General features: G+C 37.7%; 2 protein-coding genes and 1 long non-coding RNA gene across 16 annotated transcripts in view; 1 reads left to right on the top strand and 2 right to left on the bottom strand.

Moving 5' to 3' along the window:
• The window catches only part of LOC125275640, a 130,035-nt gene that overhangs the window by 47,086 nt on the left and 55,894 nt on the right, over positions 1-27,055 (bottom strand). The window lies entirely within an intron of this gene.
• On the bottom strand, positions 1,431-26,125 carry si:zfos-1069f5.1 (macrophage colony-stimulating factor 1 receptor). Its single transcript, XM_048202769.1, has 9 exons — positions 25,909-26,125; positions 19,469-19,750; positions 16,884-17,171; positions 15,669-15,805; positions 14,993-15,155; positions 14,147-14,348; positions 12,044-12,159; positions 2,000-2,092; positions 1,431-1,916 (listed from the first exon to the last, which is right to left on the bottom strand). The coding sequence occupies exons 1-9, from the start codon at positions 26,111-26,113 to the stop codon at positions 1,840-1,842; spliced, it is 1,563 nt and encodes a 520-aa protein (XP_048058726.1). The 5' UTR covers positions 26,114-26,125; the 3' UTR covers positions 1,431-1,839.
• Positions 3,959-9,219, top strand: LOC125275645. Of its 2 annotated transcripts, none has more exons than XR_007186476.1 (3): positions 3,959-4,273; positions 4,355-4,447; positions 8,839-9,219. It is a non-coding gene; the product is annotated as an uncharacterized LOC125275645 (long non-coding RNA). The 2 variants fall into 2 exon arrangements; XR_007186475.1 differs by lacking the exon at positions 8,839-9,219 and adding an exon at positions 4,528-4,834.

Genomic DNA, 27,055 nt, shown 5'->3' on the forward strand with positions numbered 1-27,055 from the left:
GGAGAAACGGGGCATCGAGGAAGGTGACCTTATTTATCTCCTTAATCTCTGTCTAACCAGAGATGGCACTCTAAAACAACAAGGCTGGCCATTGACCGCCCGATGGAATGGGCTGTTGCCTTTGTGGTGCGCAGGGCCAAATCCATGGTGCTGCCTAGCTCTTTGAAGGCAGGATGGTTAGTTCCAGACTCGTCCAGAGAGCGGAGGAGTTTGGCCTGGAACACCTGAAGAATGGCCATGGTATGGAGCACTGAGGCAGCTTGGCCTGTGGAACGAGTAGGCCCTGCCAGCGAGAGTAGAGGTCGTCCTGCAGGGCTTGGATGGAAGGGCCTGCTTGTTTTTCTGTCCAACAGCAGCGGGAGGGCAGAGGTGAGCAGCCACTGCCTCGTCCAGGGGTGGCATCTGCTCGTAGCCCTTCTCCTTAGAGCCATCCACAGAGGTGGTAGTATGTAAGTGGGCCGAGTAGGGCCGCATCACAACTTGGTCAGCTCATCGTGGACTTCTGGGAAGAATGGGGCAGAGCGCTGGCGAGGGGTCTGGCGGCATCCCAGCAGAAACCACTCGTCCAGGTGGCTGCTCGTTGGCTCTTCGGGGGCGCCCAATCGAGGTCTAGCTCATCGACTGCTTTAGAGAGGACGCGGAATAACTCAGCGTCCATACCTGCCCTGGCATCGATGGGCTCCAGAGACAGCAGGGGGGCGGGGTCTTCAGAGTCGCTGGCCCATTCCTCTGTTTCAGAAGCCACCAATGACATGCTGTCATCGAGCGGCTCGTCCTCAGAACCGCCGAAAGAAACCAGGTCGCTCTCTTCAGCCGAGGGATGCAGGAGCAGGAGAACAGGACAGGAGACGGCTCTCTGGGTGGAGAAAGTGAGGCACGCGGGGGCTGAGCCAGCCCCGAGCACTGGACCCCTTTTCCCCGCTGTTTCTTCTTCACAGGATAGCCATAGGCTCGCGCAGCTCTGCTGCGCCGTCATTGGTTCAAAGTTTGAACCAATGGCCGTGCAGTTAGACTGCGTTATTGAAAAATTTGAATTCAAGTTGAAAACTTTTCACAATACATGTTGTTTCAAAGCAGCTTTACAGAAAATGTTTGTTTTAATGTTACAATTGAGGAAATATTCTGTTATCAGCCAGAGATGAGTGTGTCACAGTAATATCCATATGGCAGTAATATACAGCTATAATATAGAACATGTTCGTAGTTAACTTCATGTTTTTAGTGAAGCAGACACAACGTACATGTTAGACAGAAATTACAACTTGTGTATTAAAATATTATAGGTTAATATCTGAAAGTTTTGTGTGTCGATCCAAAGTTGCTGTCATCTGAAATCATTGCAATTTTTGGCGTCGCCTGAAAACGTAGAAACAGGAAAGCAAAAGGAGAGGATTTCTCATAGATGTGATGAGATTTCAAATAGTTTCAAATAATTTCAAATAGTTTTATTTTCATTTAACTCAATGCCAAAAAGTTCATCCTAATTTCAACACAGACTCAATTTACTGTTCTTAATGAATATTAATATTCTAGAGTGACAAAGATTTTGTAAAGAAATGCACAAATGTGGCCAAACGTTAAACATCATCATCAAAAAAAAAAAAAAAAATGCAAGCAATTTAAAAGCATGAACAGCAAAACAGCAGACACCACAAACACACACAGATCAAGAGGAACAGTTTTGAATTCAAGCTTTTTCAATTCAAGTATTTTTATAACACTTTTCACAATACATGTTGTTTCAAAGCAGCTTTACAGAAAATGCTTGTTACAATTGAGGAAATATTCTGTTATCAGCCAGAGATGATTGTGTAAAGGTAAAAAGATCTGCTGCTGCTCTCATGAATCTTCTGCTGTGTGTTCATGTCCTTCTCTAATTCTTCTCATTCTCACTTTTTGATCTTCCTGTTTCTTTCCTAAAAGCGTCACATTATCAACAACTTCACACTCTTAATATTTGCATGTCAAATCCATAATGATGATCATAAATGTCTCTGACCTGACGTGTGTCTCATGTAGATGTGAAAACCTCCTAACAGACCAAACAGAACCATCATCTGAAAACTCCAGACCAGCACAAACACCACAGACTCTGAACACAAAGAAAACAATGATTAGAAAGAAAACAAAATCAATCGTGAATTGTGGGGACATTCCATAGGCGTAATGGTTTTTATACTGTACAAACTAGTTTCTATCCCCCTACACTACCCCTACCCCTTAACCTAACAATTAAAGAAAACTGTGCACACTTTAACTTTCTCACAAAAACTCATTCTGTATGATTTATAAGCCTTTTGAAAAGTGGGGACATGGGGTAATGTCCTCATAAGTCACCTCTTTTTGTAATACCTATGTCATACCCATGTCATTATATACATTTATGTCCTGATATGTCACAAAAACACGCACACACACACACACACACACACAGAGAGAGAGAGAAATGTATATAAAGATCTCTCATTATAAATTACAATCAGATAAATTTCACAAACAGTCACAGAATCAGAGTTCAACAGAAGACACGTATCTGACAGACTCTTGATCTAATCTCGGCTCTCAAATAAAATCATCCACATCAAAAACCACATGAAATGGTTTAAGTGCAGTTTTCTTTTCTGTGTTGAACATGTAGGTCTTTAACATCTTAAGTTCTCCATTCGTTTGTTTGTTCGTTCGTTCATTAATTCATGTTCATCTCAGTAACAGTTGTTCGGCTGGAAGTGAGTGATTTGAGTTGTTTCATCTTTTCTAATGATTGTTCAGGTCTGAACACAATCACCTGATCAATGTCATGTGACTGATCTCTCTGGAGCTGCAGGATCATTTACTAAAATACAATCAAATATGTGCAATATGTACATTGCTTGCAAAAAAATCAGAGAGAAAGATGTCGAGCATGAATACTGACGCTTCAAGATCTGGATTTATCATCAGTTTGACAGACATTCTCATTCTAGAGAGCATTTTATGGAGCAACATTTATTGTTACAGCTTTGAGTACAAAGACAGACATGAATTTGTAGAAAACTGAGAACATGAGAGAAAGAGAGAAGAACAGAGTGAATTTATGGGGTGAAAAAGGAAGTTAGAGAGAGAGAGTGTGTGTGTGAAAGAGAGAGAGAGAAAGTATGCAGAGAAATAGTTGAACCATGTGATGACGTGTGAAAACAAGAATCGAACTGTGTAAACTTTCTTAAATAAAATGTGAGGTTAGTTTGCAAACAATAGGATATAAGACAGTGCCACGAACACACTGTAAGTTTCAGGAGTGACAACCGCATTTAAATGCGGGAGTGAATCCCCTAAATTATTGTTACCTGTGTGCATGGAACATGACTCACTCTCGAAAATGCGATGATTGACAGCTTGGAAACCAAGCGTCTCTTGTGGTTGGTATCTATTATTGTGACCAAAGTAATATTAAAGTGACAAAACAGTCATTATTTTTAGCAATTTAACTAAACACACTAACACAGTCGACGGAGGCGTCTTGTTTTGTTTACACTTGTACAGCCTGTTTCACACAGTGCATGGCACTCATTCTGTGTTGCCATGGTCACTCATTATAAGCTTTTTGGGCTTGTTGTTTAAGCTCGTCTCATAAAGCAAACGGGTTTATGGAGTTATTAAAGTGAGTGCAGCGCTAGTTAAATTTTTTCCGTAAGTAGAATAGGGAAGGCGTAGGACATACAGCATAAGCTTTTTGAAGAATACGGAAAGCGGAGGCACTTACAAAGGCGATCATCTGTTTATTTAAAGCATATACATTTACATTTTTTTTGAAAACGACCGATTGTTTCGCTAGATAAAACCCTTATTCCTCGTCTGTTATCATTTAAAACCCTTTGAAGCTGCACTGAAACTGTCATTTTGACCTTCAACCGTTTGGAGGCCATTGAAGTCCATTATAAGGAGAATAATCCTGTTTCCATCAAAAACCTTAATTTCTTTTCAACTGAAGAGAGAAAGACATGAACATCTTGGATGACATGGGGGTGAGTAAATTATCAGGAAAAGTTTATTTGAAAGTGGACTAATCCTTTAAGGGCCGATTGGCTGTTAGCTGGGATGTCACGTCCGTTTTCCCCCTTTGTTTGCCTGTATTGACGGTGGCTGTAGGTGTAAAGTGTGCTACGTTTTAATAGGCGGTGATTTGGAAATTGTTGGGGTGTGCATAACTTGAAATCGTTTTTGTTAATCAGAGTGCAGCTTTATGTTCTGGTTCTGATGCCCTTTCATGCTGATTTGATGACTGTTCGTCTCTCAGGTATGTGTATTTTTAAGAGCTCGCTATATAGGGCTAGTATGGTTGTGTAGGCTTAACATTTTTTTCCGCATACTAAAATAGGCATGATTTCCTGTATCCCATTGTGCTATCGGTGGGCATGACTGTGACAAACCCGTGCCTATAAAGCATTCTATCAGGCGTGATATCCTGATGGTAAGTGTTTTAAATGCAACTATGATTGAGAGTGGGGATAATATTATGATTGGTAACGTCTCCTTTTGTGTTCGCTGTAGGATTCTCCCTCTCGTTCTATGCCGTGATTGTTTGCCGATGTCTTTCGTTTGAAGAGATTAAACTGGCCTCTGTCTCCTTTTTATTCTTTTTCTTTTGATTTAAACCATTTAATCTTTTGTTGTTTTCTTTTACTTTTAATTCTGTGGAAGTAGAGTTTGTTTGGCTTGGTTGAATTGATCTGATTTTCTTTTCTTTATTCCTGTAAAACCAATTAAGTTCTGTGGTTGTAGTTCTTGTTGCATGTGATCAATCATCTATTAAAGGATTAGTCCACTTTTAAATAAACTTTTCCTGATAATTTACTCACCCCCATGTCATCCAAGATGTCCATGTCTTTCTTTCTTCAGTCGAAAAGAAATTAAAGGTGCCATTGAACGTTTTTTTACAAGATGTAATATAAGTCTAAGGTGTCCCCTGAATATGTCTGTGAAGTTTCAGCTCAAAATACCCCATAGATTTTTTCCCCTTTAAATCTCCCCCGTCCACAGAGCTCACGCTTGCCTTAAACAGTGCATAAACAAAGTTTACACAACTAATATAACCCTCAAAATGGATCTTTACAAAGTGTTCATCATGCATACTGCATGCATGTGTCGGATTATGTAAGTATTGTATTTATTTGGATGTTTACCTTTGATTCTGAATGAATTTGAGGCTATGCTCCGTGGCTAAAGCTAATGCTAATGCTACACTGTTGGAGAGATTTATAAAGAATGAAGTTGTTTATGAATTATACAGACTGCAAGTGTTTAATAATGAAAATAGCGACGGCTCTTGTCTCCGTGAATACAGTAATAAACAATGGTAACTTTAACCACATTTAACAGTACATTAGCATAGCTGTCAACATTGAACACTGAAAATAAGGGAGATTTCCCGGAATCCATCCCCAAAATAAGGGATTTTTTTTACATGATATTACGTTGGCACGGGGGACAGGGGGTCAGGACCCCCACTGTTTTGAAAAGACAGAAATCGACCCCCGCACTTTTGATAAGGGCTGCTTCAATCAGTCACTCTATATCATCTTTTAGCTTAGGATATTTTCTTTTAAGCTTTCGTTCATAAACAATCAACGGAAATGCGCTCTCGAACGGAGAAACACGCGATCTCCAAACCATCGATCAAAGCGTGCTAACGTTTTAGGACAGGTCGATGGTATATAAATCATGCCCGAACGTTAGCGTTTGTCAATCAAGCCAAACTGCCCATTCAGAAACCGAGAAATTTGGAGGCTGATCTCTCAGGTTGACGCGAGAGCTGGCTTGACTGAAGTTTTCGTGAGGATTTAAAGTTTATGGACTGTTTTGATTTTGGTAAATACATCTAGAAAGGTAAAAGCATTGATGGCATCTATAAAAGATATATCTAAAAGCGAAACTAGTGATATTGCCTCGTCCAGTGAGGAGGACGCACGAGAGGAGAACTGCGCGTTTAACTGCTATGTGTATACTGTAATACTGCATTTACAATGCTTATCAGTGGCGTGCACTTTGATCGTGAAAGTGAAAGTGCCCTTTGCGGTCGCATCACGGTGCCCCCGTGTTCCCATTTCTCCCGATGTAGAGAATTACAATTTATATACTTCATTTCCCGCGAGCCTTTCAAAGAAACTCCATGAGCGCGGAAAGACGCATGCATAGCCTACGTGCATCGCCCGTGGTCAAGTGCAAGCCACTTCTCAGACACAGATAGTTGCGTGTTCTGAGTTAACACAATCAGAGCGTAAAAATACGGGATATTTTACGGGAAAATACTAAAACGGGAAGACAGCGGGAAAAGAGCTAAAATACGTGAGAAACCCAGAAAAAACGGGAGGGTTGACAGCTATGTACATTAGCAACATGTTAACGAAACATTTAGAAAGACAATTCACAAATATCACTAAAAATATCATGTTATCATGGATCATGTCAGTTATTATTGCTCAATCTGCCATTTTTAGGGCCCGAGCACCGATGGTGTGAGGACCCTATTGGAATTGCTCAGCCAATTATTATTCTTCTCCAAAATGAATCGCATTTTTGAGGGCCTAAACGTTCTCAAAAACTCATGAAACTTTGCACACGCGTCAGAAGTGGTGAAAATTTACATCTGATATGGGTTTCAGAATTAGGTGTGGCAAAACGGCTCGATAGCGTCACCTACAAAATTTCAATTAAGCGCCCTTCGTGCTACGTTTCACGTACAGTTATGAAATTCGGTAGACAGATGTAACAGCCCAATACCTACAAAAAAGTCTCTTGGAGTGAAATCTGAAAACCAACTAGAAGTGAGATATTTTGAATTTTCTTTGCAAAATTTGTGCATTTTTTGCCATTTCCAGACGTTGTACTTTAATGAACTCCTCTTAGAGCTTTTATCAGATCAACATCATATTTGGTCAGTATAATCTAAAGGCCTTTGAGACGTTAAATATCAAAGATCTTGAGTTTTCGTTTAAGGGCGTGTCCGTGACGGACTGACAAAGTCTGATGTTTCGCCATGAATGATGAAGCTGTTGTAACTCAAGCATACAATGTCTGATCTGCCCCAAACTTCACATGTGTGATAAGAGTCCTGGCCTAAAGACATCTATATGACAATATTCAGTTAGCCATAGCGCCACCTGCTGGCAACAGGAAATGGCATGCTTTACACTGTAATTCACTACCAGATTCACGTTTCATCATGCCACGAAGTACCAAACATGCTAGAAACACGTTAAATTATGCAACACTTGGCTGAGTGCTAATGTTTGCAAATAATGCCACGAAAGAAACAGGAAGTTGTTGTAACCCAGGCATACAATGTCCGATCTGTTTCAAACTTCACATGTTCGATGATAGTCCTTGCCTGAAGACATCAACATGGCAATATTCAGTGACGGTCAAAGCACCACCTGTTGGCCACAGGAAGTGTGGCATTTCGAAATGACTTTGGCAAAATTCTCTTGTATTCACTCGCTTACATGCATGTTGCCCACTGTTCACTGTTTTCCTAAGGCCAATGGGTGGCAGTGAGCCCGGGTGCGAGGGCCCTTTCATCGCTGCTTGCAGCTTTAATTCGCTATTGTTCTTGCTTGCTTACCTAGTCTGATGATTCAGCTGTGCACATCCAGATGTTTTGCCCTTGTCTAATGCATTGATCATGGGCTGGCATATGCAAATATTGTGGGCGTACATATTAATGATCCCGACTGTTACGTAACAGTCGGTGTTATGTTGAGGTCTTTTAAACAAATGAGATTTATATAAGAAAGAGGAAACAATGGAGTTTGAGACTCACTGTATGTCATTTCCATGTACTGAACTCTTATTTAACTATGCCTAGATAAATTCAATTTTTAATTCTAGGGCACCTTTAATGTTTTTGATGAAAACATTCCAGGGTTTTTTTTTACATATAGTGGACTTCAATGGGCACCAAACAGTTGAAGGTTAAAATTAGTTTCACTGCAGCTTCAAATTGTTCTCAGATGAGAAATAAGGGTCTTATCTAGTGAAACCATCACTCATTTTCTGAAAAAAAATTGTTATATACTAGCATATTGCATATAAAAATTAGTTCAAAACTTTGACCTGTGGAGGGCAGTAATACACTTAGCAGTGTCTACACTGCCAGAATTCTAATTCTCAAGATGAGCATTTATGGTTAAAACTGGTGGTACTAGTATGTTTTTATTTTAGATGTATTGACGGTAGTTTGCTTTATGGATATATTCATATATGAATTAACGTTACATTCATTAAAATCGTTCAGTTTACCATGGTGGTTGCTGGATTGCTTCACTACCAATTTCAAAGTTCCGTGCGACTGCCGCTAGGGGGCAAAATGCGACAATCGGATGCGAATGTCGTGTGCAGTGGAAAGGCGGCTTACGACCCTTATTTCTCATCTGGGATCGTGTAGAACAATTTGAAGCTGCAGTGAAACTAATTTTGACCTTCAACTGTTTGGTGCCCAGTGAAGTCCACTATATGGGAAAAAAAATCCTGGAATGTTTTCATCAAAAACTTAAATTTCTTTTCGACTGAAGAAAGAAAGACATGAACATCTTGGATGACATGGGGGTGAGTAACTTATCAGGAAAAGTTTATTTAAAAGTGGACTAATCCTTTAATGTAACTCGACTCGTGTGTGATCATCTACTGAGTTGATGTTTTGTAATAATTTGGTGACCAACTATTTAAGGTTGTATTGTTTCCTCTCCTTACTTTCGTCTATTATTGATACCCATTTATGTGAGGAGTTGCTTCATTAGTGATGTCCATATTGCCATTTCTAAGTCCATTTCTATAGTTTCTTAATTTCTTTTTGATTTATTGCAGGAGCTGGACTCAAACGGGTGGACTGATCTTCCTCCTTGTGGTGGTGGTTCTTTTTTATCGTGTGTGGTGTACACTTTGAGTGTTTGATAGTGTGATCAAAGTGCACAGGTGTGTGTGCACATGAAAGTGTGCCGTTGTAACACCAAACTCTACATTGATTCCTGCAGTTGGGAGCCTCAGCCCTGCCGGTATAATTCAGTTTTTGTTTTACATGTATACATAATTGCTACATACTAAGTTGGTTTGTTTTATTACCTTTTTCCTTTTGTAATTTGTTTTCTTTTGTTTGAAGTGGGGTTTCCAGTGTTTCTTGTTGATTTTTAGTGTCCAGTATTTTAAACTACTCCTGTATTAATAAACATTTGTATTTTTTATACTTTACTCCTATCTCTTGCCTAATTCTATGAGTGAACCGAACCATTAATTTTCAATTTGAGTGGTTTGAGTATTTTCCCTGGGGTTAATTCCTAGGGTGGCGTAGTCGGATTTTCTTACTAGTAAAAAAAACTTGGGCTTGTCTCAATTGCACCGCCATGCCACACTTCTTTGACTTGATTTCTTCACTCAATAAAGTTCAGCTCTATCAGCATTCGAGGTTGTGATGATTATTTTGAAAATGATTTTGTCCTTTGGTTTTTCTGTGTTGCGTTTGCAGTAATGCACTTGCAGTGGAAGTAAATGGCCCAAATTGTTACAGTTGTTGCATATCAACGCATGACAAAGATGAAGATGAGTATGTAATACTTTAATCAAACACAGGAGATTCCAACAGGGTAAGAGACAGCATTACATACATGTAAACATAAACGAGAACAGACAAGGAGTGAAGGAGAACACTGGGTTTACATACATGTGACAAACAAAGGGAACTTAACGAGGTGATGAGATGATTAACTAGACAGGTGAATCAAATGAACTAATCAAACAGACTGGGGAAAACTAGGTCACAGAGGAAACAGAAACAAGACGTGACACAAATATACACTGCACTGAAAATTAATATAAATATAAAATACACTACGTCAAAGGTTTAGAATAATTATGATTTATAAGAATTTACATCTCTTATGCTCACAAAAGCTGCATTTTTTATCATTGTTTTAAATAAAAAATACAGTAAAAATGTTAACATTGTGAAATATTATTACATGTTTTCTATGTGAATATATTTTAAAATGTAATTTATTCCTGTGATCATTCTCCTTTCTAAAAATGTAAACATCTTGTTACGTACATTTGCATGATACGTACATGGACACATAAAAATGAAATTTTACAGAAAGAAAACATGAAATAAATTGGTAATTAAAAGTTGAAAAAAGATTTACAGTTCAAATATTAACACATATTTTTAATTCATATAAGTGCTTAAACTGTAAATTACGTCTGTTCAGTAAAGCTTAACTTGGTATTTAATGGGAAATTGGAGGAAATCTATCTATCTATCTACATACACACATATACAGGTGCTGGTCATATAATTAGAATATCATCAAAAAGTTGATTTATTTCACTAATTCCATTCATAAAGTGAAACTTGTATATTATATTCATTCATTACACACAGACTGATATATTTCAAATGTTTATTTCTTTTAATATTGATGATTATAACTGACAACTAAGGAAAATCCCAAATTCAGTATCTCAGAAAATTAGAATATTGTGAAAAGGTTCAATATTGAAGACAACCGGTGGCACACTCTAATCAGCTAATTAACTCAAAACACCTGCAAAGGCCTTTAAATGGTCTCGCAGTCTAGTTCTGTAGGCTACACAATCATGGGGAAGACTGCTGACTTGACAGTTGTCCAAAAGACGACCATTGACACCTTGAACAAGGAGGGCAAGACACAAAAGGTCATTGCAAAAGAGGCTGGCTGTTCACAGAGCTCTATGTCCAAGCACATTAATAGAGAGGTGAAGGGAAGGAAAAGATGCGGTAGAAAAAAAGTGTACAAGCAATAGGGATAACCGCACCCTGGAGAGGATTGTGAAACAAAACCCATTCAAAAATGTGGGGGAGATTCACAAAGAGTGGACTGCAGCTGGAGTCAGTGCTTCAAGAACCACTACGCACAGCCGTATGCAAGACATGGGTTTCAGCTGTTGCATTCCTTGTGTCAAGCCACTCTTGAACAACAGACAGCGTCAGAAGCGTCTCGTCTGGGCTAAAGACAAAAAGGTCCAAAGTTATGTTCTCTCATGAAAGTAAACTTTGCATTTCCTTTGGAAATCAGGGTCCTAGAGTCTGGAGGAAGAGAGGAGAGACACACAATCCACGTTGCTTGAGGTCCAGTGTAAAGTTTCCACAGTCAGTGATGGTTTGGGGTGCCATGTCATCTGCTGGTGTTGGTCCACTGTGTTTTCTGAGGTCCAAGGTCAACGCAGCCATATACCAGGAAGTTTTAGAGCACTTCCTGCTTCCTGCTGCTGACCAACATTATGGAGATGCAGATTTCATTTTCCAACAGGACTTGGCACCTGCACACAGTGCCAAAGCTACCAATACCTGGTTTAAGGACCATGGTATCCCTGTTCTTAATTGGCCAGCAAACTTGCCTGACCTTAACCCCATAGAAAATCTATGGGGTATTGTGAAGAGGAAGATGCGATATGCCAGACCCAACAATGCAGAAGAGCTGAAGGCCACTATCAGAGCAACCTGGGCTCTCATAACACCTGAGCAGTGCCACAGACTGATCGACTCCATGCCATGCCGCATTGCTGCAGTAATTCAGGCAAAAGGAGCCCCAACTAAGTATTGAGTGCTGTACATGCTCATACTTTTCATGTTCATACTTTTCAGTTGGCCAAGATTTCTAAAAATCCTTTCTTTGTATTGATCTTAAGTAATATTCTAATTTTCTGAGATACTGAATGTGGGATTTTCCTTAGTTGTCAGTTATAATCATCAAAATTAAAAGAAATAAACATTTGAAATATATCAGTCTGTGTGTAATGAATGAATATAATATACAAGTTTCACTTTTTGAATGGAATTAGTGAAATAAATCAACTTTTTAATGATATTCTAATTATATGACCAGCACCTGTACACACACACATACACACTTATATATATATATATATATATATATATATATATATATATATATATATATATATATGTTATAAATCATCTACATACATGTTATTTATATTTGGAATGATGTGCAGATGTAAACAGACTAACTGTACTTACTGTACATTTTAATATCAAATGTAATGGAGGCATTTTTCATGCTGCTCTTCACGTATAGTGTGTAGCGGCCGATCTCCTGGAAGTTCAGTCTCCTGAGGAACAGCAGTGCCTCGTACCTACAGATTCACAAACCCTGAGCTCAATATATCCCATCAAAACACAAACATCACAGTCGGCCTATGAATATGTGAATCTGGCACATGTAAAAATTCATCTTGCATGCCATGGTTGACAATTGGATTTGACTATATCTTGTCATTTATTTAAAGGGGACCTATTATGCCCCTTTTTAAGAGATGTAAAATAAGTCTCTGATGTCCCCAGAGTGTGTGAAGTTTCAGCCCAAAATACACCAAAGAGATTTTTTAATAACATGTTAAACTTGCCACTTTTGGGGTTGAGCAAAAACACGCCTTTTAGTGTGGCTCTATCTGATACAGCGAGTACACAGAAATGGCAGACTCTGTGCTTCTCACTCAGGGGTGTGTCTCAGGGCAGATCGTCACCAGTCATGGGCGGAGTTTCCCTACTCTTACGTAGGAGTAGGGGGAAATATCAAATATATAAATATATTGGGTGGATTTTTTCCATTATAGGCCAGTGTTAATTTCGTTGACGAATAATTTTCGTCATAATTTTTGTCAACGACATTTTTTCACGGACGAAAACGAGACGATGACTAAATAAAAATGTGTTTTGAATGACTAAAACTATGACTAAAATCTACTCTAATTTTCGTCAACGAATAAAAACGAGACAAAAATGAAAGAGAGGTACGATTTGGGAAGATATCCAGTCAGAACTGCTGTCCTGTGTGGAAGATGTGCACATTTGAACCGTAATGTGCTGATCTAACCGCGGGAAACGCGGCGCTGTTGCGCGCTCTACAGGCTCGTGCAGCAGCACATCTGAATGCTGCGCAATTAATGAATAGCGCACATTTATGCCATCCGGTTGCTTATAAGCTAATGTTGATGAATTATGACAATGTTTACTACACAATGTTTATATGGTAGCATGTTTTAGACGGTTGTAAGAATGCATATTTATCTCCCTCATGGGCAGCCTGCTACAGTGCAGACTGCAGACATTTCAGAATAAGAGTCACGGTGTATTTCGGGATGGTTTATAATTATTATTTTTTTCCTGGTCATTATTGTTATTTTGTTTCAACAATAAACTGTATTTAATTTAATTTCTGTTTAATTCATAGTAAACTACTGTGTCTTCTGTCACAGGAAGGAAAGACTAAGAACATTATTTGACACATTATTCAATATATTTTACAAGTATAAGGGTTATTATTGTTAACTAAACCTAAAACCAAAAAAATCTTTATTACTTGAAATAAACATTAACTGAAATAAAAGATAAATATATAAAAATGTAAACTTATAAAAATGTAAACTTAATAGTTTCTAAGCTTTAGCTTAATCTGAGGTATTAAAATAAACAAAAAATAAAAAGTTATAGACATTTAAAAGCAAAAACTAAAAGACATAAACACAAAAAATTACTAAAACTTTTAACTAAAATTACAATGAAAGCAGGAAAAACTAAAAAAATCAAATCTAATAAAATTTTTTAAATGAAATCTATAATAGTAGCCTACCTCAATCATAAGTGTGTCAATCCCTGAAAAGTACTGAATTTTGCAAAGTACAGTACAGTTGCAAAGTACAGTTGGGTGAACATAAACATTTTGGGGAATATCAGATGTACCTATATCAGTGTATTGGATCTGTGGAAGCATTTTTATTGGAAATGCTTAATGCTTACAATTTAACTAAATTAGATTTTAGTCGACTAATTCTACTGTAGATTTAGTCGACTAAAAATTTATGATATTTAGTCGACTAAAACTAGACTAAAACTAAAACAATTTCTGATGACTAAAATATGACTAAAATTAAATGGCATTATAGTCAAAAGACTATGACTAAAACTAAATCAAAATTTGCTGTCAAAATTAACACTGTTATAGGCTGGTTGTTAACACACAATGTGGACACACATCTGTGTTTAAACACCTTAAAAAATAAATTATGCATAATTGGTCCACTTCAAGATCATTCATTTACTAAATGCATGCTTTCTACTGACCTGTCAGTGTAGTTGTAAAACCTGTTCTCTGGGAGTGAGGCACTGTGGGATGTTGGAGTCACCCACTGGTGTGAGGTCAGAGGTGGATATGCTTCGATCAAAACACCAAGATCCACATCGTCCCCTTCCCTCACCTCGATGGACAGGCCGCGGTGGGTGAGTTTAGATGAGAGCTTCGGGGAGAGATGAATGTACGGCTCGCCTGTCACAGAAAAGTGGTTTAATAATTTTAAAGACATCAAACAACAACAATTCATAGTTATAGGAACGCCCATCTACAGGGTAAAACACGGCTTTCCTCCAGTGCCAGTTATTTTCACTAGGTTTTTACTAAGTACAATCAGTAAAACAGTGATATTAAAAGATCAAATTCAGGATACACCTTACTGATGATGCATACTATGTACAGGCAAGCAGATGAACCCAGAATATAAATGCAATGCACAGTTTCTCATGAAGTGTTTTTCCATAGAAAACCATTACAGACAAACCACTTAACCATTTAGCTCATCTGCTCGCCTGTATAGTATGCATCCTCAGTAAGCTGTGTATTGAATTTGATCTTTTAATATTACAGTTTTAGTACATTAAGGCACGTTAAGAGTTTTTCACATTAAGCGTTTTAGGATGTCCAGCTGTTTTTAATGACTGAAATACTGCAGCAGGTGCTGGATATGGATCACAAGTGCCCAAAACTTGGATTGTGTTCACATATCTTTGTTTTTTTCATTTGAAAGGTGATCTAAATATTCAAAATAAAACTGACAGGCCTGTGCTGCAGTTCTATGGATGTTGTGGCCACTGAAAATGATGAATAAACGAGCACGATTCGTCTCCGGTTCTCACCCACGACCAGCAGTTGTGTGGTGGAGCTGTTCGCTCCGGCCTCGTTCTGACCCGTACAGGTGATGTTCCCCGAATCAGACAGCTGAACAGCCGGTATGACCAGGACGCTCTCGATGGCCAAACGATCCCCCTGCATCTTTGATTTCTCTTCTGCTTGAGGCAGCTGGGAATGAGAATAACAACATTACTGGACACTTTTCATGCTTAAAGAATTATCTTCTGCTCACAAAGGTTTTATTTGTTTGATCAAAAATACAGTATTACCATATAAAATATGTTTTCTATTGTAATATATTTTATCATTTATATTTCATCATTACTTCAGTCTTCAGTGTCACATGATCCTTCAGAAATCATTCTAATTTGCTGATTTGCTGCTCAAGAAACATTTCTGATTATTATCAATGTTGAAGACAGTTGTGCTGCTTAATTTTTTAGTGGAAACCAAGATTTGTCAGGATTTTCTTATGAATAGAACGTTCAAAAGAACAGCATTTATTTGATATGGAAATCTTTTGTAATATTATAAATGTCTTTTAAATAAAACAATGTGTGAGTTAAAATTGAATAAGATGCTATTGGCTTTTTAGTCTATTGAAAGAGGCCTGATATATATCATTAAAAATATTTCATCTAGAATCAGAAGTGATCAGAGTCCAGAGGTTAAAGTTCATACCTTTCTAGTGGAGTGTGTCCATGTGACGTTGTAGTCAAAGTTTGGGTTATTTGTGGTGCAAATGATCTGTAATCTCTCTCCCACCAGTTTCACATGCTCGTTTCTCCTCAGGAACACATACGGTGGAAAGCGCAACCCTGATTAAAAAAATATAGCAGAGATATTAATTGAGTAGCTTTTATTAACTTGGTATTTTGTTACAATTTTGATGTAGAGAATGTTGCACATCAGTGATTCCCATACACTTTTGCAATTTGACACAGACGCTATTTATATGGCCAAAAGTTAAGATTAAATTCTGATAGCTCTTAATGTAAATCAATGAGATATTTGTAACATTATAGCACTTATACTTACATAAAATCATATAAATATTAGTCGTCACTCTATATCTCCAATGTGTCTTATTAAGATGATATTTAAATGGTTAGTTTTATGATCGAGCTCTGTATTTTTTAAAAATATAATAAAATGCAATACAATGATGATTGAGATATAAAATACAAATAAACCTTCCTCAGCCAAACCCCTTTGACCAAAAACATTTACTTGTATATTTGTATCATTATATATTTAATTATTTAATTTGTATTATATTGAAATTAAGTTAATATTTCAATAATTTACCAACACATTCACATGTTCACGGTTCTCTGATGTCAGTTAATGACATGCAGGTAAGCAAATACTTATAATAAATTACTAGTTTATTTTTCAAATTATACATTTTAAATGTATTTATTTATTTTAATTTTACTTTTTTATGATGTAATTAATGAATGAATAGCTTTTTATCAACTCCAAGTTGAGAAAACCCTGTTTTACATTATTCGTTCAGAATTAAGAATAAAATGAAACATTTTGTAATTTTATGATTTCACAAACTTTTCATCTTTGGAAGAGTTTGTGAAATCACAAAATTCCAAAATGAATCATTTTATTCTTATTCTTATAATCTGGAGCTTTTGTCATTTGATTTATAAAACAATATATCTACCAGTGGGGGAAAAAATATACTTAATTCAAAAGGAAAAGAAGATTATTTTTAGGATAATCTCACTTCATTTTGATACATTTTTCTGTAAACAAGATTTAATATCTTATGTCTTTTTGTTTCTCAAATAAATGTATCTTGATATAAAAATGTTCAGATATTTGTTTTTTTTTTGTTTTGTTTTTTTGCAGTGTAAGCACAGCGGCTTAAATAAAACTCACTTTGTACGATGTTTACTTCGAATATCTTTGACATTTTCTCAACCCCTCCAATTCTAGCACTGCAAACATAGTTGGCGATGAATCCCGGCTGAAAGTTGCGAATCAGGACACCTTTTCTGGGGTCAAAGGTTGCATTCATGCCGTAAGGCATCGCTGAGCCATTGTCCATGCGTAACGTGAAGTTTGTGGCATCGGGATCGGTCAGAAGACACGGGATCAACAGATCTTCACCTTCTCTCGCCACAGGTGGCCGAGTCGTACTCGGTGAAACAAAGAGAACTTGGGGATCTGTAACCATCACAGATGTGGTTTCACATGTTATTGAACATTTAACTTCACCAGTCACCAGACCAGATCTTTAACCACTACACCACAACAACCTTCATGACATGATTCTGCACTACAAACAATGTTTGTTTTTCAGTATATGTTTTTGTCTTGTTTTCCATTACAAATATCTAAACATCTGCCAATAGCACCAGAAAGTTTATTTTTTGACTCCATTGCCAAATATTTTTTCTGTTTATGTTCGCTGATCAATGTTTACATGTGAATAAAAGCCTAAATTCAATCTGTTCATCATATAAAGTGATCGAGTCTCTTCAGAAAATTTGGACTAAACCGCTCAAATCACATGGATTAGTTTTACGATCATCAAGGTTTCAGTTGAATAGCTGTCAATGGAGGGACAGAAATCTCTCAGATTTCATCAAAAAGATCTTCATTTGTGTTCAGATGATGAACTGAAAGACTTGCGGGTTTGGAACGACATGAGGGTGAGTAATTAATGACAGAATTTTCATTTTTGGATGAACTAACACAATAATATCTTAAGTCGTTTTGTTTGTAAATGGAATCTTGATTTAAGAATGTTTAGATATTTGTGCTGGAAAAAAGACAAAAGTGCTAATTAAGAAAAATATATATATATACAGTGGGTACGGAAAGTATTCAGACCCCCTTAAATTTTTCACTCTTTGTTATATTGCAGCCATTTGCTAAAATCATTTAAGTTCATTTTTTTTCCTCATTAATGTACACACAGCACCCCATATTGACAGAAAAACACAGAATTGTTGACATTTTTGCAGATTTATTAAAAAAGAAAACTGAAATATCACATGGTCCTAAGTATTCAGACCCTTTGCTGTGACACTCATATATTTAACTCAGGTACTGTCCATTTCTTCTGATCATCCTTGAGATGGTTCTGCAACTTCATTTGAGTCCAGCTGTGTTTGATTATACTGATTGGACTTGATTAGGAAAGCCACACACCTGTCTATATAAGACTTTACACCTCACAGTGCATGTCAGAGCAAATGAGAATCATGAGGTCAAAGGAACTGCCTGAAGAGCTCAGAGACAGAATTGTGGCAAGGCACAGATCTGGCCAAGGTTACAAAAAAAATTCTGCTGCACTTAAGGTTCCTAACAGCACAGTGACCTTCATAATCCTTAAATGGAAGACGTTTGGGACGACCAGAACCCTTCCTAGAGCTGGCCGTCCGGCCAAACTGAGCTATCGGGGGAGAAGAGCCTTGGTGAGAGAGGTAAAGAAGAACCCAAAGATCACTGTGGCTGAGCTCCAGAGATGCAGTCGGGAGATGGGAGAAAGTTGTAGAAAGTCAACCATCACTGCAGCCCTCCACCAGTCGGGGCTTTATGGCAGAGTGGCCCGACGGAAGCCTCTCTTCAGTGCAAGACACATGAAAGCCCACATGGAGTTTGCCAAGATGGTGAGAAATAAGATTCTCTGGTCTGATGAGACCAAGATAGAACTTTTTGGCCTTATTTCTAAGCGGTATGTGTGGAGAAAACCAGGCGCTGCTCATCACCTGTCCAATACAGTCCCAACAGTGAAGCATGGTGGTGGCAGCATCATGCTGTGGGGGTGTTTTTCAGCTGCAGGCACAGGACGACTGGTTGCAATCGAGGGAAAGATGAATGCGGCCAAGTACAGGGATATCCTGGACGAAAACCTTCTCCAGAGTGCCCAGGACCTCAGACTGCGCCGAAGGTTTACCTTCCAACAAGACAATGACCCTAAGCACACAACTAAAATAACGAAGGAGTGGCTTCACAACAACTCTGTGACTGTTCTTGAATGGCCCAGCCAGAGCCCTGACTTAAACCCAATTGAGCATCTCTGGAGAGACCTAAAAATGGCTGTCCACCAACGTTTACCATCCAACCTGACAGAAATGGAGAGGATCTGCAAGGAGGAATGGCAGAGGATCCCCAAATCCAGGTGTGAAAAATTTGTTGCATCTTTCTCAAAAAGACTCATGGCTGTATTAGATCAAAAGGGTGCTTCTACTAAATACTGAGCAAAGGGTCTGAATACTTAGGACCATGTGATATTTCAGTTTTTTATTTTTAATAAATCTGCAAAAATGTCAACAATTCTGTGTTTTTCTGTCAATATGGGGTGTTGTGTGTACATTAATGAGGAAAAAAATGAACTTAAATGATTTTAGCAAATGGCTGCAATATAACAAAGAGTGAAAAATTTAAGGGGTTCTGAATACTTTCTGTACCCACTGTATGTTGAAAAGGAGAGATGAAATAGACAGTTCACTCACCCCTGACAAACACATGAACAGAAGACGACATGTTTGAATAATTTTCATTCATATAGATGCACTTGTATGTTCCTGTAAAATCCACCGTGGCTCTTTCCACACGGAAACTCCGGATGTTTCCAACCTCTTTGGAGATGTACTTTTTGTGTCTGGCCAGTCGGGGAATCCATGTCACCGGTCCGTCGCCCTCACAGATCAAATGTAGAAGAGAACTGGAGCTGAGAATCACATCGGTACCGACCAGAGCGCCAGAGTTCAGTCTGATCTGCGGTTCAGACCAACCTGACAATCAAAACACAGAAGGGAAATAACAGTCAGATTTTATAGTTTAATAGGAATAGTTTAATAAACCATAGACAATATAGTGTATATATATTTGATGCATCAGATCATGCTTTATATATGGCTTTATATGGCTCATATAATATGATATATTGAGAATGGAGCTCAAACTCAGGGAGGAAATTTTTTATTCAGAGGCCCAAACTGAGCAAAAATATGCAATTTGGTGCAGATTCTGATATTTATATGGCCAAAAATGAATATGAATGTCAAATTTCTAAAAACGTGTAAATCAATTAGATCTTTATAGCAGTATAGCTGACTACTTCCATAAAATGCATATAAATATCAGTCTCCCCGCTTCCCCAGTTTTGTCTAGTTTACTTAGTGGATATGTCAGAACAGCAGTAGACTCTCTCGGCGTAAGCTCGCCCCCTTCCCCGTCCCACTGGTGTGCCGGGTGGCTAGAGCTTGCGCTGGGCACTGGAAGGGGTCCATAACTGTGGCACTTTATTTGGGATCCCAATTCATCGGTCACTACTGTTGTACGTTGAACGTGACCGACTGAAAGGGAACGTCTCGGTTACGTATGTAACCCTCGTTTCCTGAAGGAGGGAACGGCGACGTACGTCCCGTCGCCACAGTTTCTGTACCCTCGCTGTAGTGTGGACACCAGTTGTCTCCTCAGCGAAAAACAGAATGCAATTGCACCTGCTTCCTATTTATACCACCTGACGGAGGCGGTGCACATTATGCAAATATCGCATGCCAATCACCATTGGCTTGTTTTAGTTTACACAAAGCTGATAGGGCTCTCTAGTGATATCCCAATTCGTTGGTCACTACTGACGTACGTCTCCGTTCCCTCCTTCAGGGAACGAGGGTCCTCACTCTATGGGCCCTATTTTAACGATCTAAACGCAAAGTGTAAAGCGCACGGCGCAGGTGCACTCAGGGCGTGTCCAAATCCACTTTTGCTATTTTAACGACGGAAAAACGGTCCGTGCGCCGGACCGCATTTTTGAAATGGGTTGTCCCTATTCTCTTAATGAGTAATGGGCGTAACGTTCAATAAACCAATCAGAGTGTCATCTCCCATTCCCTTTAAGAGCGAGATGCGCTCGCGCCATGGCGGATTGCTATTTACATGGCGTACACGCGATGAGTCAGTTAATATATATACGTGTGTGTATTGGCACGATTGTTCAATTAATTAGCCAATTTCGTTCATCATTATAAGTAGTAATAGGCTGAATTGAAAATAGGTAGCCTAATTCTAATACACGCAATGACTATTCATTAGGGGTGTGACGAGATCTCGTGGCACGAGATCTCGCGAGACTAAACTGTGACGAGATTTGTGATCAGCATTTGTGCATGAAGGTACCTCACGAAATTGATTTCGGACAGACTTCTGAGGCAGCGTAACAGTTTAATGATCTACAGCAATATAGCGCAAGCTTTGGTGAGAACTAAACAAATTTTTAATTACTACAGTAGTAATTTCTCGATAGAAATGATATCAAAATTGAAATATGTTGGTCAAAATCGTACATTTATACACAAACTGAGCAGCAAACGCAACCTTCGGACGCCATCTTTATTTTTCTAGCTCAACTGTCACAGAATGGAAAGCACAGGATTGTGGGATATCAAAGGCAGCTAAGGATACATCTATGCTTCCTTCAAAAATCGATCTGAGGAAGGTATCTCATGAGACAGGAAGTGAAGCTAACATTGGATTCGGACGTGCCTTGATGCCTTACTACCTTGAAATGTGTCCTCGGAAGGCAGCATTTTTCAGTTTTCGGACGCAGCCGTAGTCTCGTGATGTTGCCATGACAGAGTGTTAGGATGATTAGGAAAGAATATGCCACCGCTACGTTTACATTATGCCTCCACTGTCGTTTTGCTTTGTATTTAAATAAAAAAAAAAACATTTAATTCAGTTGGATAACGGTCGCCGCCGCTCCATATTTACAGAGTACGCGCGACCGTTTAAAAGTGAAAGTAAACGCGCGCGCGCATTCAAACGTGATTTCAATACCCCGCATTTTGAAAGCGTCTCCCTGATGAATACAGATATCTCTCAATATGAAAGCTATTTTAGGCTGGGCAGTGTAGTTGTAACCATCTCTTAGCTCTGTATCAAAGAAAAATTTGGTCTTATTTGATCTTTGAATATTGAGAGAGTGCGATTATGGTTGCACTTATTGTAAAGTGTTACCATAAAAATGAATAACAGTTTTCTCTTCTTATTATTTACTAGTACAAACAATAAGGTTTCATTTGTTAACATTAGTTAATGCACTGTGAACTATCATGAACTAACAATGAATGACTATTTTTATCAACTAACAAAGATTAATAGCAAATATATTGCTTGTTGTTAGTTGATGTTGGTTAATACATTAATGTTAATAAATGAGACCTTATTGTAAAGTGTTACCATTTTTATTTATACTGTTTTTATTTCTGTGATCAGATTGTGGAGAGGAGTTCAGTTAGGAGGTCAAAAGCTGTAGAAGCTCATAATTCATGTACAGTAAGATCTGAAGAGACTGAAATCATACAGGAGGGAAGTCAGTCAGTTGAGTTAGTGGCAAAACCTTTTACATTACTTGAGTATTGTTGTCTTTTACTGCATATGATAATTCAGTCTCAGAAAGTAGAACTGAAATGACATTCATTACAAAATGATTAGTTAAAACATTTCAAATACACCTGCAGAATATTTTTTCTAGTCATGTATTTCGCCATCTTGTCTCGTCTCGTGAACCCAATCTCGAGTCTCGTCTCGTCTCGTGAGATACTGGTCTCGTCACACCCCTACTATTCATCATTACATTTTTATATTTATGTAGCCTACACAATAATATTCTTTTACACTGTAACCCTTTTGTTTTTAATATTTGGCATGTTTGTGTGATGCGCATCCCTGTGTGTAATAAGCAAAGTCAACGCGCACTGTGGACGCGCCCAGAGGCGCAGTTTCTACCAACGCGCTCTAACAAAAAAATATTGCGCCATTGACTTTAGACTTTAGACCAGGTTTGAGTTGGTCTATGGCGCAGTCTATTTTCAGCTCCTTAAAATAGCAATGCGCCGGCAATGCGCCTGAACACACCTCTTTTTTACACCAGCACGCCCATGGGCGCACTAACTGGCGCAAATGCATTTACTAATTTAAGGACGTGGCGCTGAACGGGAAAACGCGAACGGCGCCGGACGCAAACTAGCAAACACACTTGCGCTGCGCCTTGCGTCGCATTGCGCCGGGTGTATTATAGGGCCCTATATCTTCAAAAAATGTCTGGTCTGATGAGTCTTGATTTCTGCTGAGAAATTCAGATGGTAGAGTCGGAATTTGGCATAAACAACATGAAAGCATGGATCCATCCTAACTTGTATCAATGGTTCAGGCTGCTGGTGGTGTAATGGTGTGGAGGATGTTTTCTTGGCTCATTTGTGCCCCTTAGTACCAGTTGTGCATTGTTTAAACGCCACAGCCTACCTGAGTATTGTTGCTAACCATGTCCATGCCTTTATGCCCACAGTTATTTCCAGGTAGTAATTCTAGTGCTTCAACGTAAACCTATTTCAGTTAGCTGCAAAGGCAACATTTCAATTTCAGCTTTATTTCAGTTAACAAAAATGCTTTTAATAGTTTGTTTCATTTAATTGTAATAACCCTGATGCTGAGTTATGAGTTACAATAAAGTTTACAGTAAAGTTACAATAAATAGTTTCTCAAAAGCAGCAATATTGCTAAATTAAGAGCAAATGGAGACTTTTGCTGAAGTCTGTTGTTTCTGGGGCAAAGTTGATACTGCAAAGTGCTCTTTCACAGCAACCTCTTATATTGTTGTTCCAGGGTTGCTGCAAATTTAATGCTTTTAAAGACCTTTTTAAGACCTGAAGAAATAAAAATTAATACTGTACCATACAAGTGTGCAGTACTGACCCAAAAAATGATATATCAATGTTTTCAAAGTTGTTTCAAAGATTGCTGATTATATGATAATTTGCTGACTGTGTTTTTTTGTGCTGGTACCATGGCTGGTTTAGGCCTGTTGTGGACGGCTGACTCATGACGACATTCATATTACTCATAATCTATGCGGTGGTTAGTTCACAGTAGTAACAGAAATAGTAACAATATTTGCCACCTTAAATTGATTTCCAGGGGCATTTTACCTACAGTATATAAGGTAATTTTTTTCTAAGCTTATTAGATGTATGCATCACCTTTTACGTCAAATTCTAATATTCAAATTAAATTCAGTTAGAATAATAACACAGTATAGGGCTTTTACCAATCAAATTAAATTATTATCAACAAAATCCATCTTTTTTAGGGAGTTAATACGGTTGTAGAATGCGGATGTCACTCCCGTATTTTACTGAACTGTGTGTGTATTGGATTATATTTTAATATAATCACAAACATTACTATAACATCTCAAATCCTAAAATAAAATGTGTTTCTGGATAATGCTTGATGAGTTTGATTGACATCTGTGTTAGGTGTTATCCAGACTGTCTCAGGCATTTCGACCCTGTGAGTTTGTGTGTGTTCACCCATTCAGTTATAACAGTTGAGTGTCAGAAAATGTTAGAAATACAGCAGCGATGTTTAAGCAAAATTCTATAAAAAATAGCCTACTTTTATTCCAATAATTCCAATCTCCGGCTCATTCTGTAACAGGTAAGCCGTTTTGTTTTGAAAATCAGATCTTTTTTGTGTTATTTTGTATGTGGACGGGTGATAGATATTCTAACTGCTGTTGTTTGTCAATGTTGTATGACTTAATTCACAAATGATAAAAGGTCACATCTGTGTTTTGTAATTGAACAGACGCAAGAGATTCTTTGCACAACTTTATAGTTGAAGTATTATTTAGGCCTATCGTGAATAAATTTTGGTTATATTAGACATGCTGTTTCCATACGGAGTTACAAATGTGCTTGTGACGTTTGACATTTGACATATTTTTTATAAAAAAAATAATAAACAACTTAAAATGTATGCAACATTGTGAATCCTTTAAAGACATGAAATCAAAATGATAGTTTTTATAATTATATTCAGCATATGGTCTTCTTAGACAAAGTATAACAGGTGATTTTGTTCTGCCATTCCAGAAAATACAAACAGCATTCACTGCAGTGGCGTAGGCAGAATTGTATTTTTGGCAGTGCACTTTCACATTGGGTCTTAATTTTCCTACATATTCCTTAAAGTCAAAAGTATTCTAACGGACTCATTATTTTGGTAATTTCAATAATTTTTTCCTTTGTTTTTATTGAAAATAAACCGCAGTAGAACACACACACAGTACAGACGTACTACACGGCGGTAAAGTTAGTTGAAGCTTTGACATTCGGTTTCATACCATTAAACTCTCTGCGCATTTCATGTTTTGAGCCCGAACCAACTCAGGTATACGTAATTAAATGTCCTTTGCATAGGACAAGATTTAATTTAAAGGAATACAATATATATTAATTAGCCCTATAAATCAATTGAACAATTTAACTGTATGACATTATGGTATCAAACTACTAGTAAAATGTTCAGAAAAATGTCTATGCAACACTGTTTGACCTAAAGATATCAAACCAACTGCAAAAAAACATATCTGTACATTTGTAATTATGTCTATGATGTACGGTCAATATTTATGAATAATGTTTTCTTCTTTCTGTTGTACTTTTTTTTTACCTTAAAGTGTATTTTTTCCCACCATGCACAATTGTCTTTCATACACTGTTTCTTCTGCAATTCATTAAAAAAATTTTTTTTTAAGTTTTTAATACGTTAAATATTGTACATTTTATGTATCAAAAGTGTACTCGCTAAAACAAGCTTTGTGCAATATAGGGAATAATATTCTGAGTAATTTACAGTTGGTTTGATATCTTTAGGTCAAACGCTGTTGTACTTTAATACAGACTGTGACTGTTAATTTGATTTAATCTTGATTATATCTTCCATCTGACATATTATAATACTCCACTAACAAACACTGTTTAGACCAGAAAACACTAAGACTAGATCACTTTGGAAACACTCTTAATGTAATATTACAGTGTTTTTATCTCAGAGATTCATGTGATTGAACATCATGATCAGTTTGAGCTGAAAGTTGACTCACATGCAGCAGTTTGCAGCAGCAGCAGCATCAGTCCAAAGATGAGCATCATTTCTCTAAAGTCCAGTTTCCAGAAGAGCCCAATCCCAGCAGAAGAGTGTGGATGCAGCTTCAGATGGAGACATGAGTGTCTGTTCTTCAGTCCGTCTGTGTTCTGGCTCTCAAGAAGCTCCTCACGGTGAGACTCAATCTGGTCTGGAGATAACATCTGACCACTTCACTGAGAAAAGAGGAAGTTCCCTCATATGGGGGAAGAAAGATGATGTTAGTTTGCACTAAAAATACATCTAAAAAAGATTAAGAGAAAGGAGTAAAAAGAAGTAACAGTTTCAGGTATATTTCCTAAAAAAAAGTGCTAATCTTATGTGAAGCAACAAAAGTGAAGGATTTGTTTCTAAATGAGGAAAAAATAACTAATTACACAAAATACTTTTACAAATTCAGATTTTCCTCTTTGTCAACTAAAACCGTGTATGTGCTTTAGACAGTTTCATTGAGAGTTAAAGCAGAATAAGGCCTACATGTGACTGTTCCAGCAGCTGTTTGTGATCTTCCTCTCGTTGAGTGAGTGTGTGATGATGTTTTAGTGTTTCATGTCTGTAGAGAGAGAATGAAGAGATGATTCTGACCTTCAGCCCGTCTGGACTCAATCTTCTGTTTACTGGACCTGAGACTCATGAGACGCGTTGAGTTCTGGAGCTGCTCAGAGCTCATAGAGAGCGACACCTGCAGGAGGAAACTACAACTACAGCTGCACTCATTTCAACACGACCTGCTTTTCTAAGTATAATTATTTTTCATTTATTAACTTTTTATCTAGCTGCATTACGAAAAAAAAATATTGAATCATTCATCTATTAACAAAAAGTAACAGAATATTCATTAATAAATCTATTATTGACAGAGCTCATGAAAGTAACACTATTCTAATTCTTTATCTCAATTCACTGCAGTAAGCCTAAAAAAATCTATTTTCAGCTGTTGGGACTATTTTGAGGGGAAATATAATTAATTGCTTATGTCATATCCGTAAACACAGAAGTGCTGCGTTGGGTTTAATCAACTTACAATTTAACACAGTTAGTCTAAATAACCCCGGGGAAAAATAATCCACAACAACAGATATAATACATAATAGATTCCTCAAACC

This window comes from Megalobrama amblycephala, linkage group LG9, assembly GCF_018812025.1.
Source record: "Megalobrama amblycephala isolate DHTTF-2021 linkage group LG9, ASM1881202v1, whole genome shotgun sequence".
Taxonomy (NCBI): Eukaryota; Metazoa; Chordata; class Actinopteri; order Cypriniformes; family Xenocyprididae; genus Megalobrama; species Megalobrama amblycephala.

What these genes read in the sequence shown, in the direction of transcription:
- si:zfos-1069f5.1 (XM_048202769.1), bottom strand. Translation starts at nt 26,113, where the DNA reads ATGTTATCTCCAGACCAGATTGAGTCTCACCGTGAGGAGCTTCTTGAG. An exon ending in TGTTCATGTGTTTGTCAGGG is followed by an intron (nt 17,172 to 19,468) that starts GTGAGTGAACTG and finishes TGATGGTTACAG; the next exon opens with ATCCCCAAGTTCTCTTTGTT. An exon ending in CTACATGAGACACACGTCAG is followed by an intron (nt 1,917 to 1,999) that starts GTCAGAGACATT and finishes TGACGCTTTTAG; the next exon opens with GAAAGAAACAGGAAGATCAA.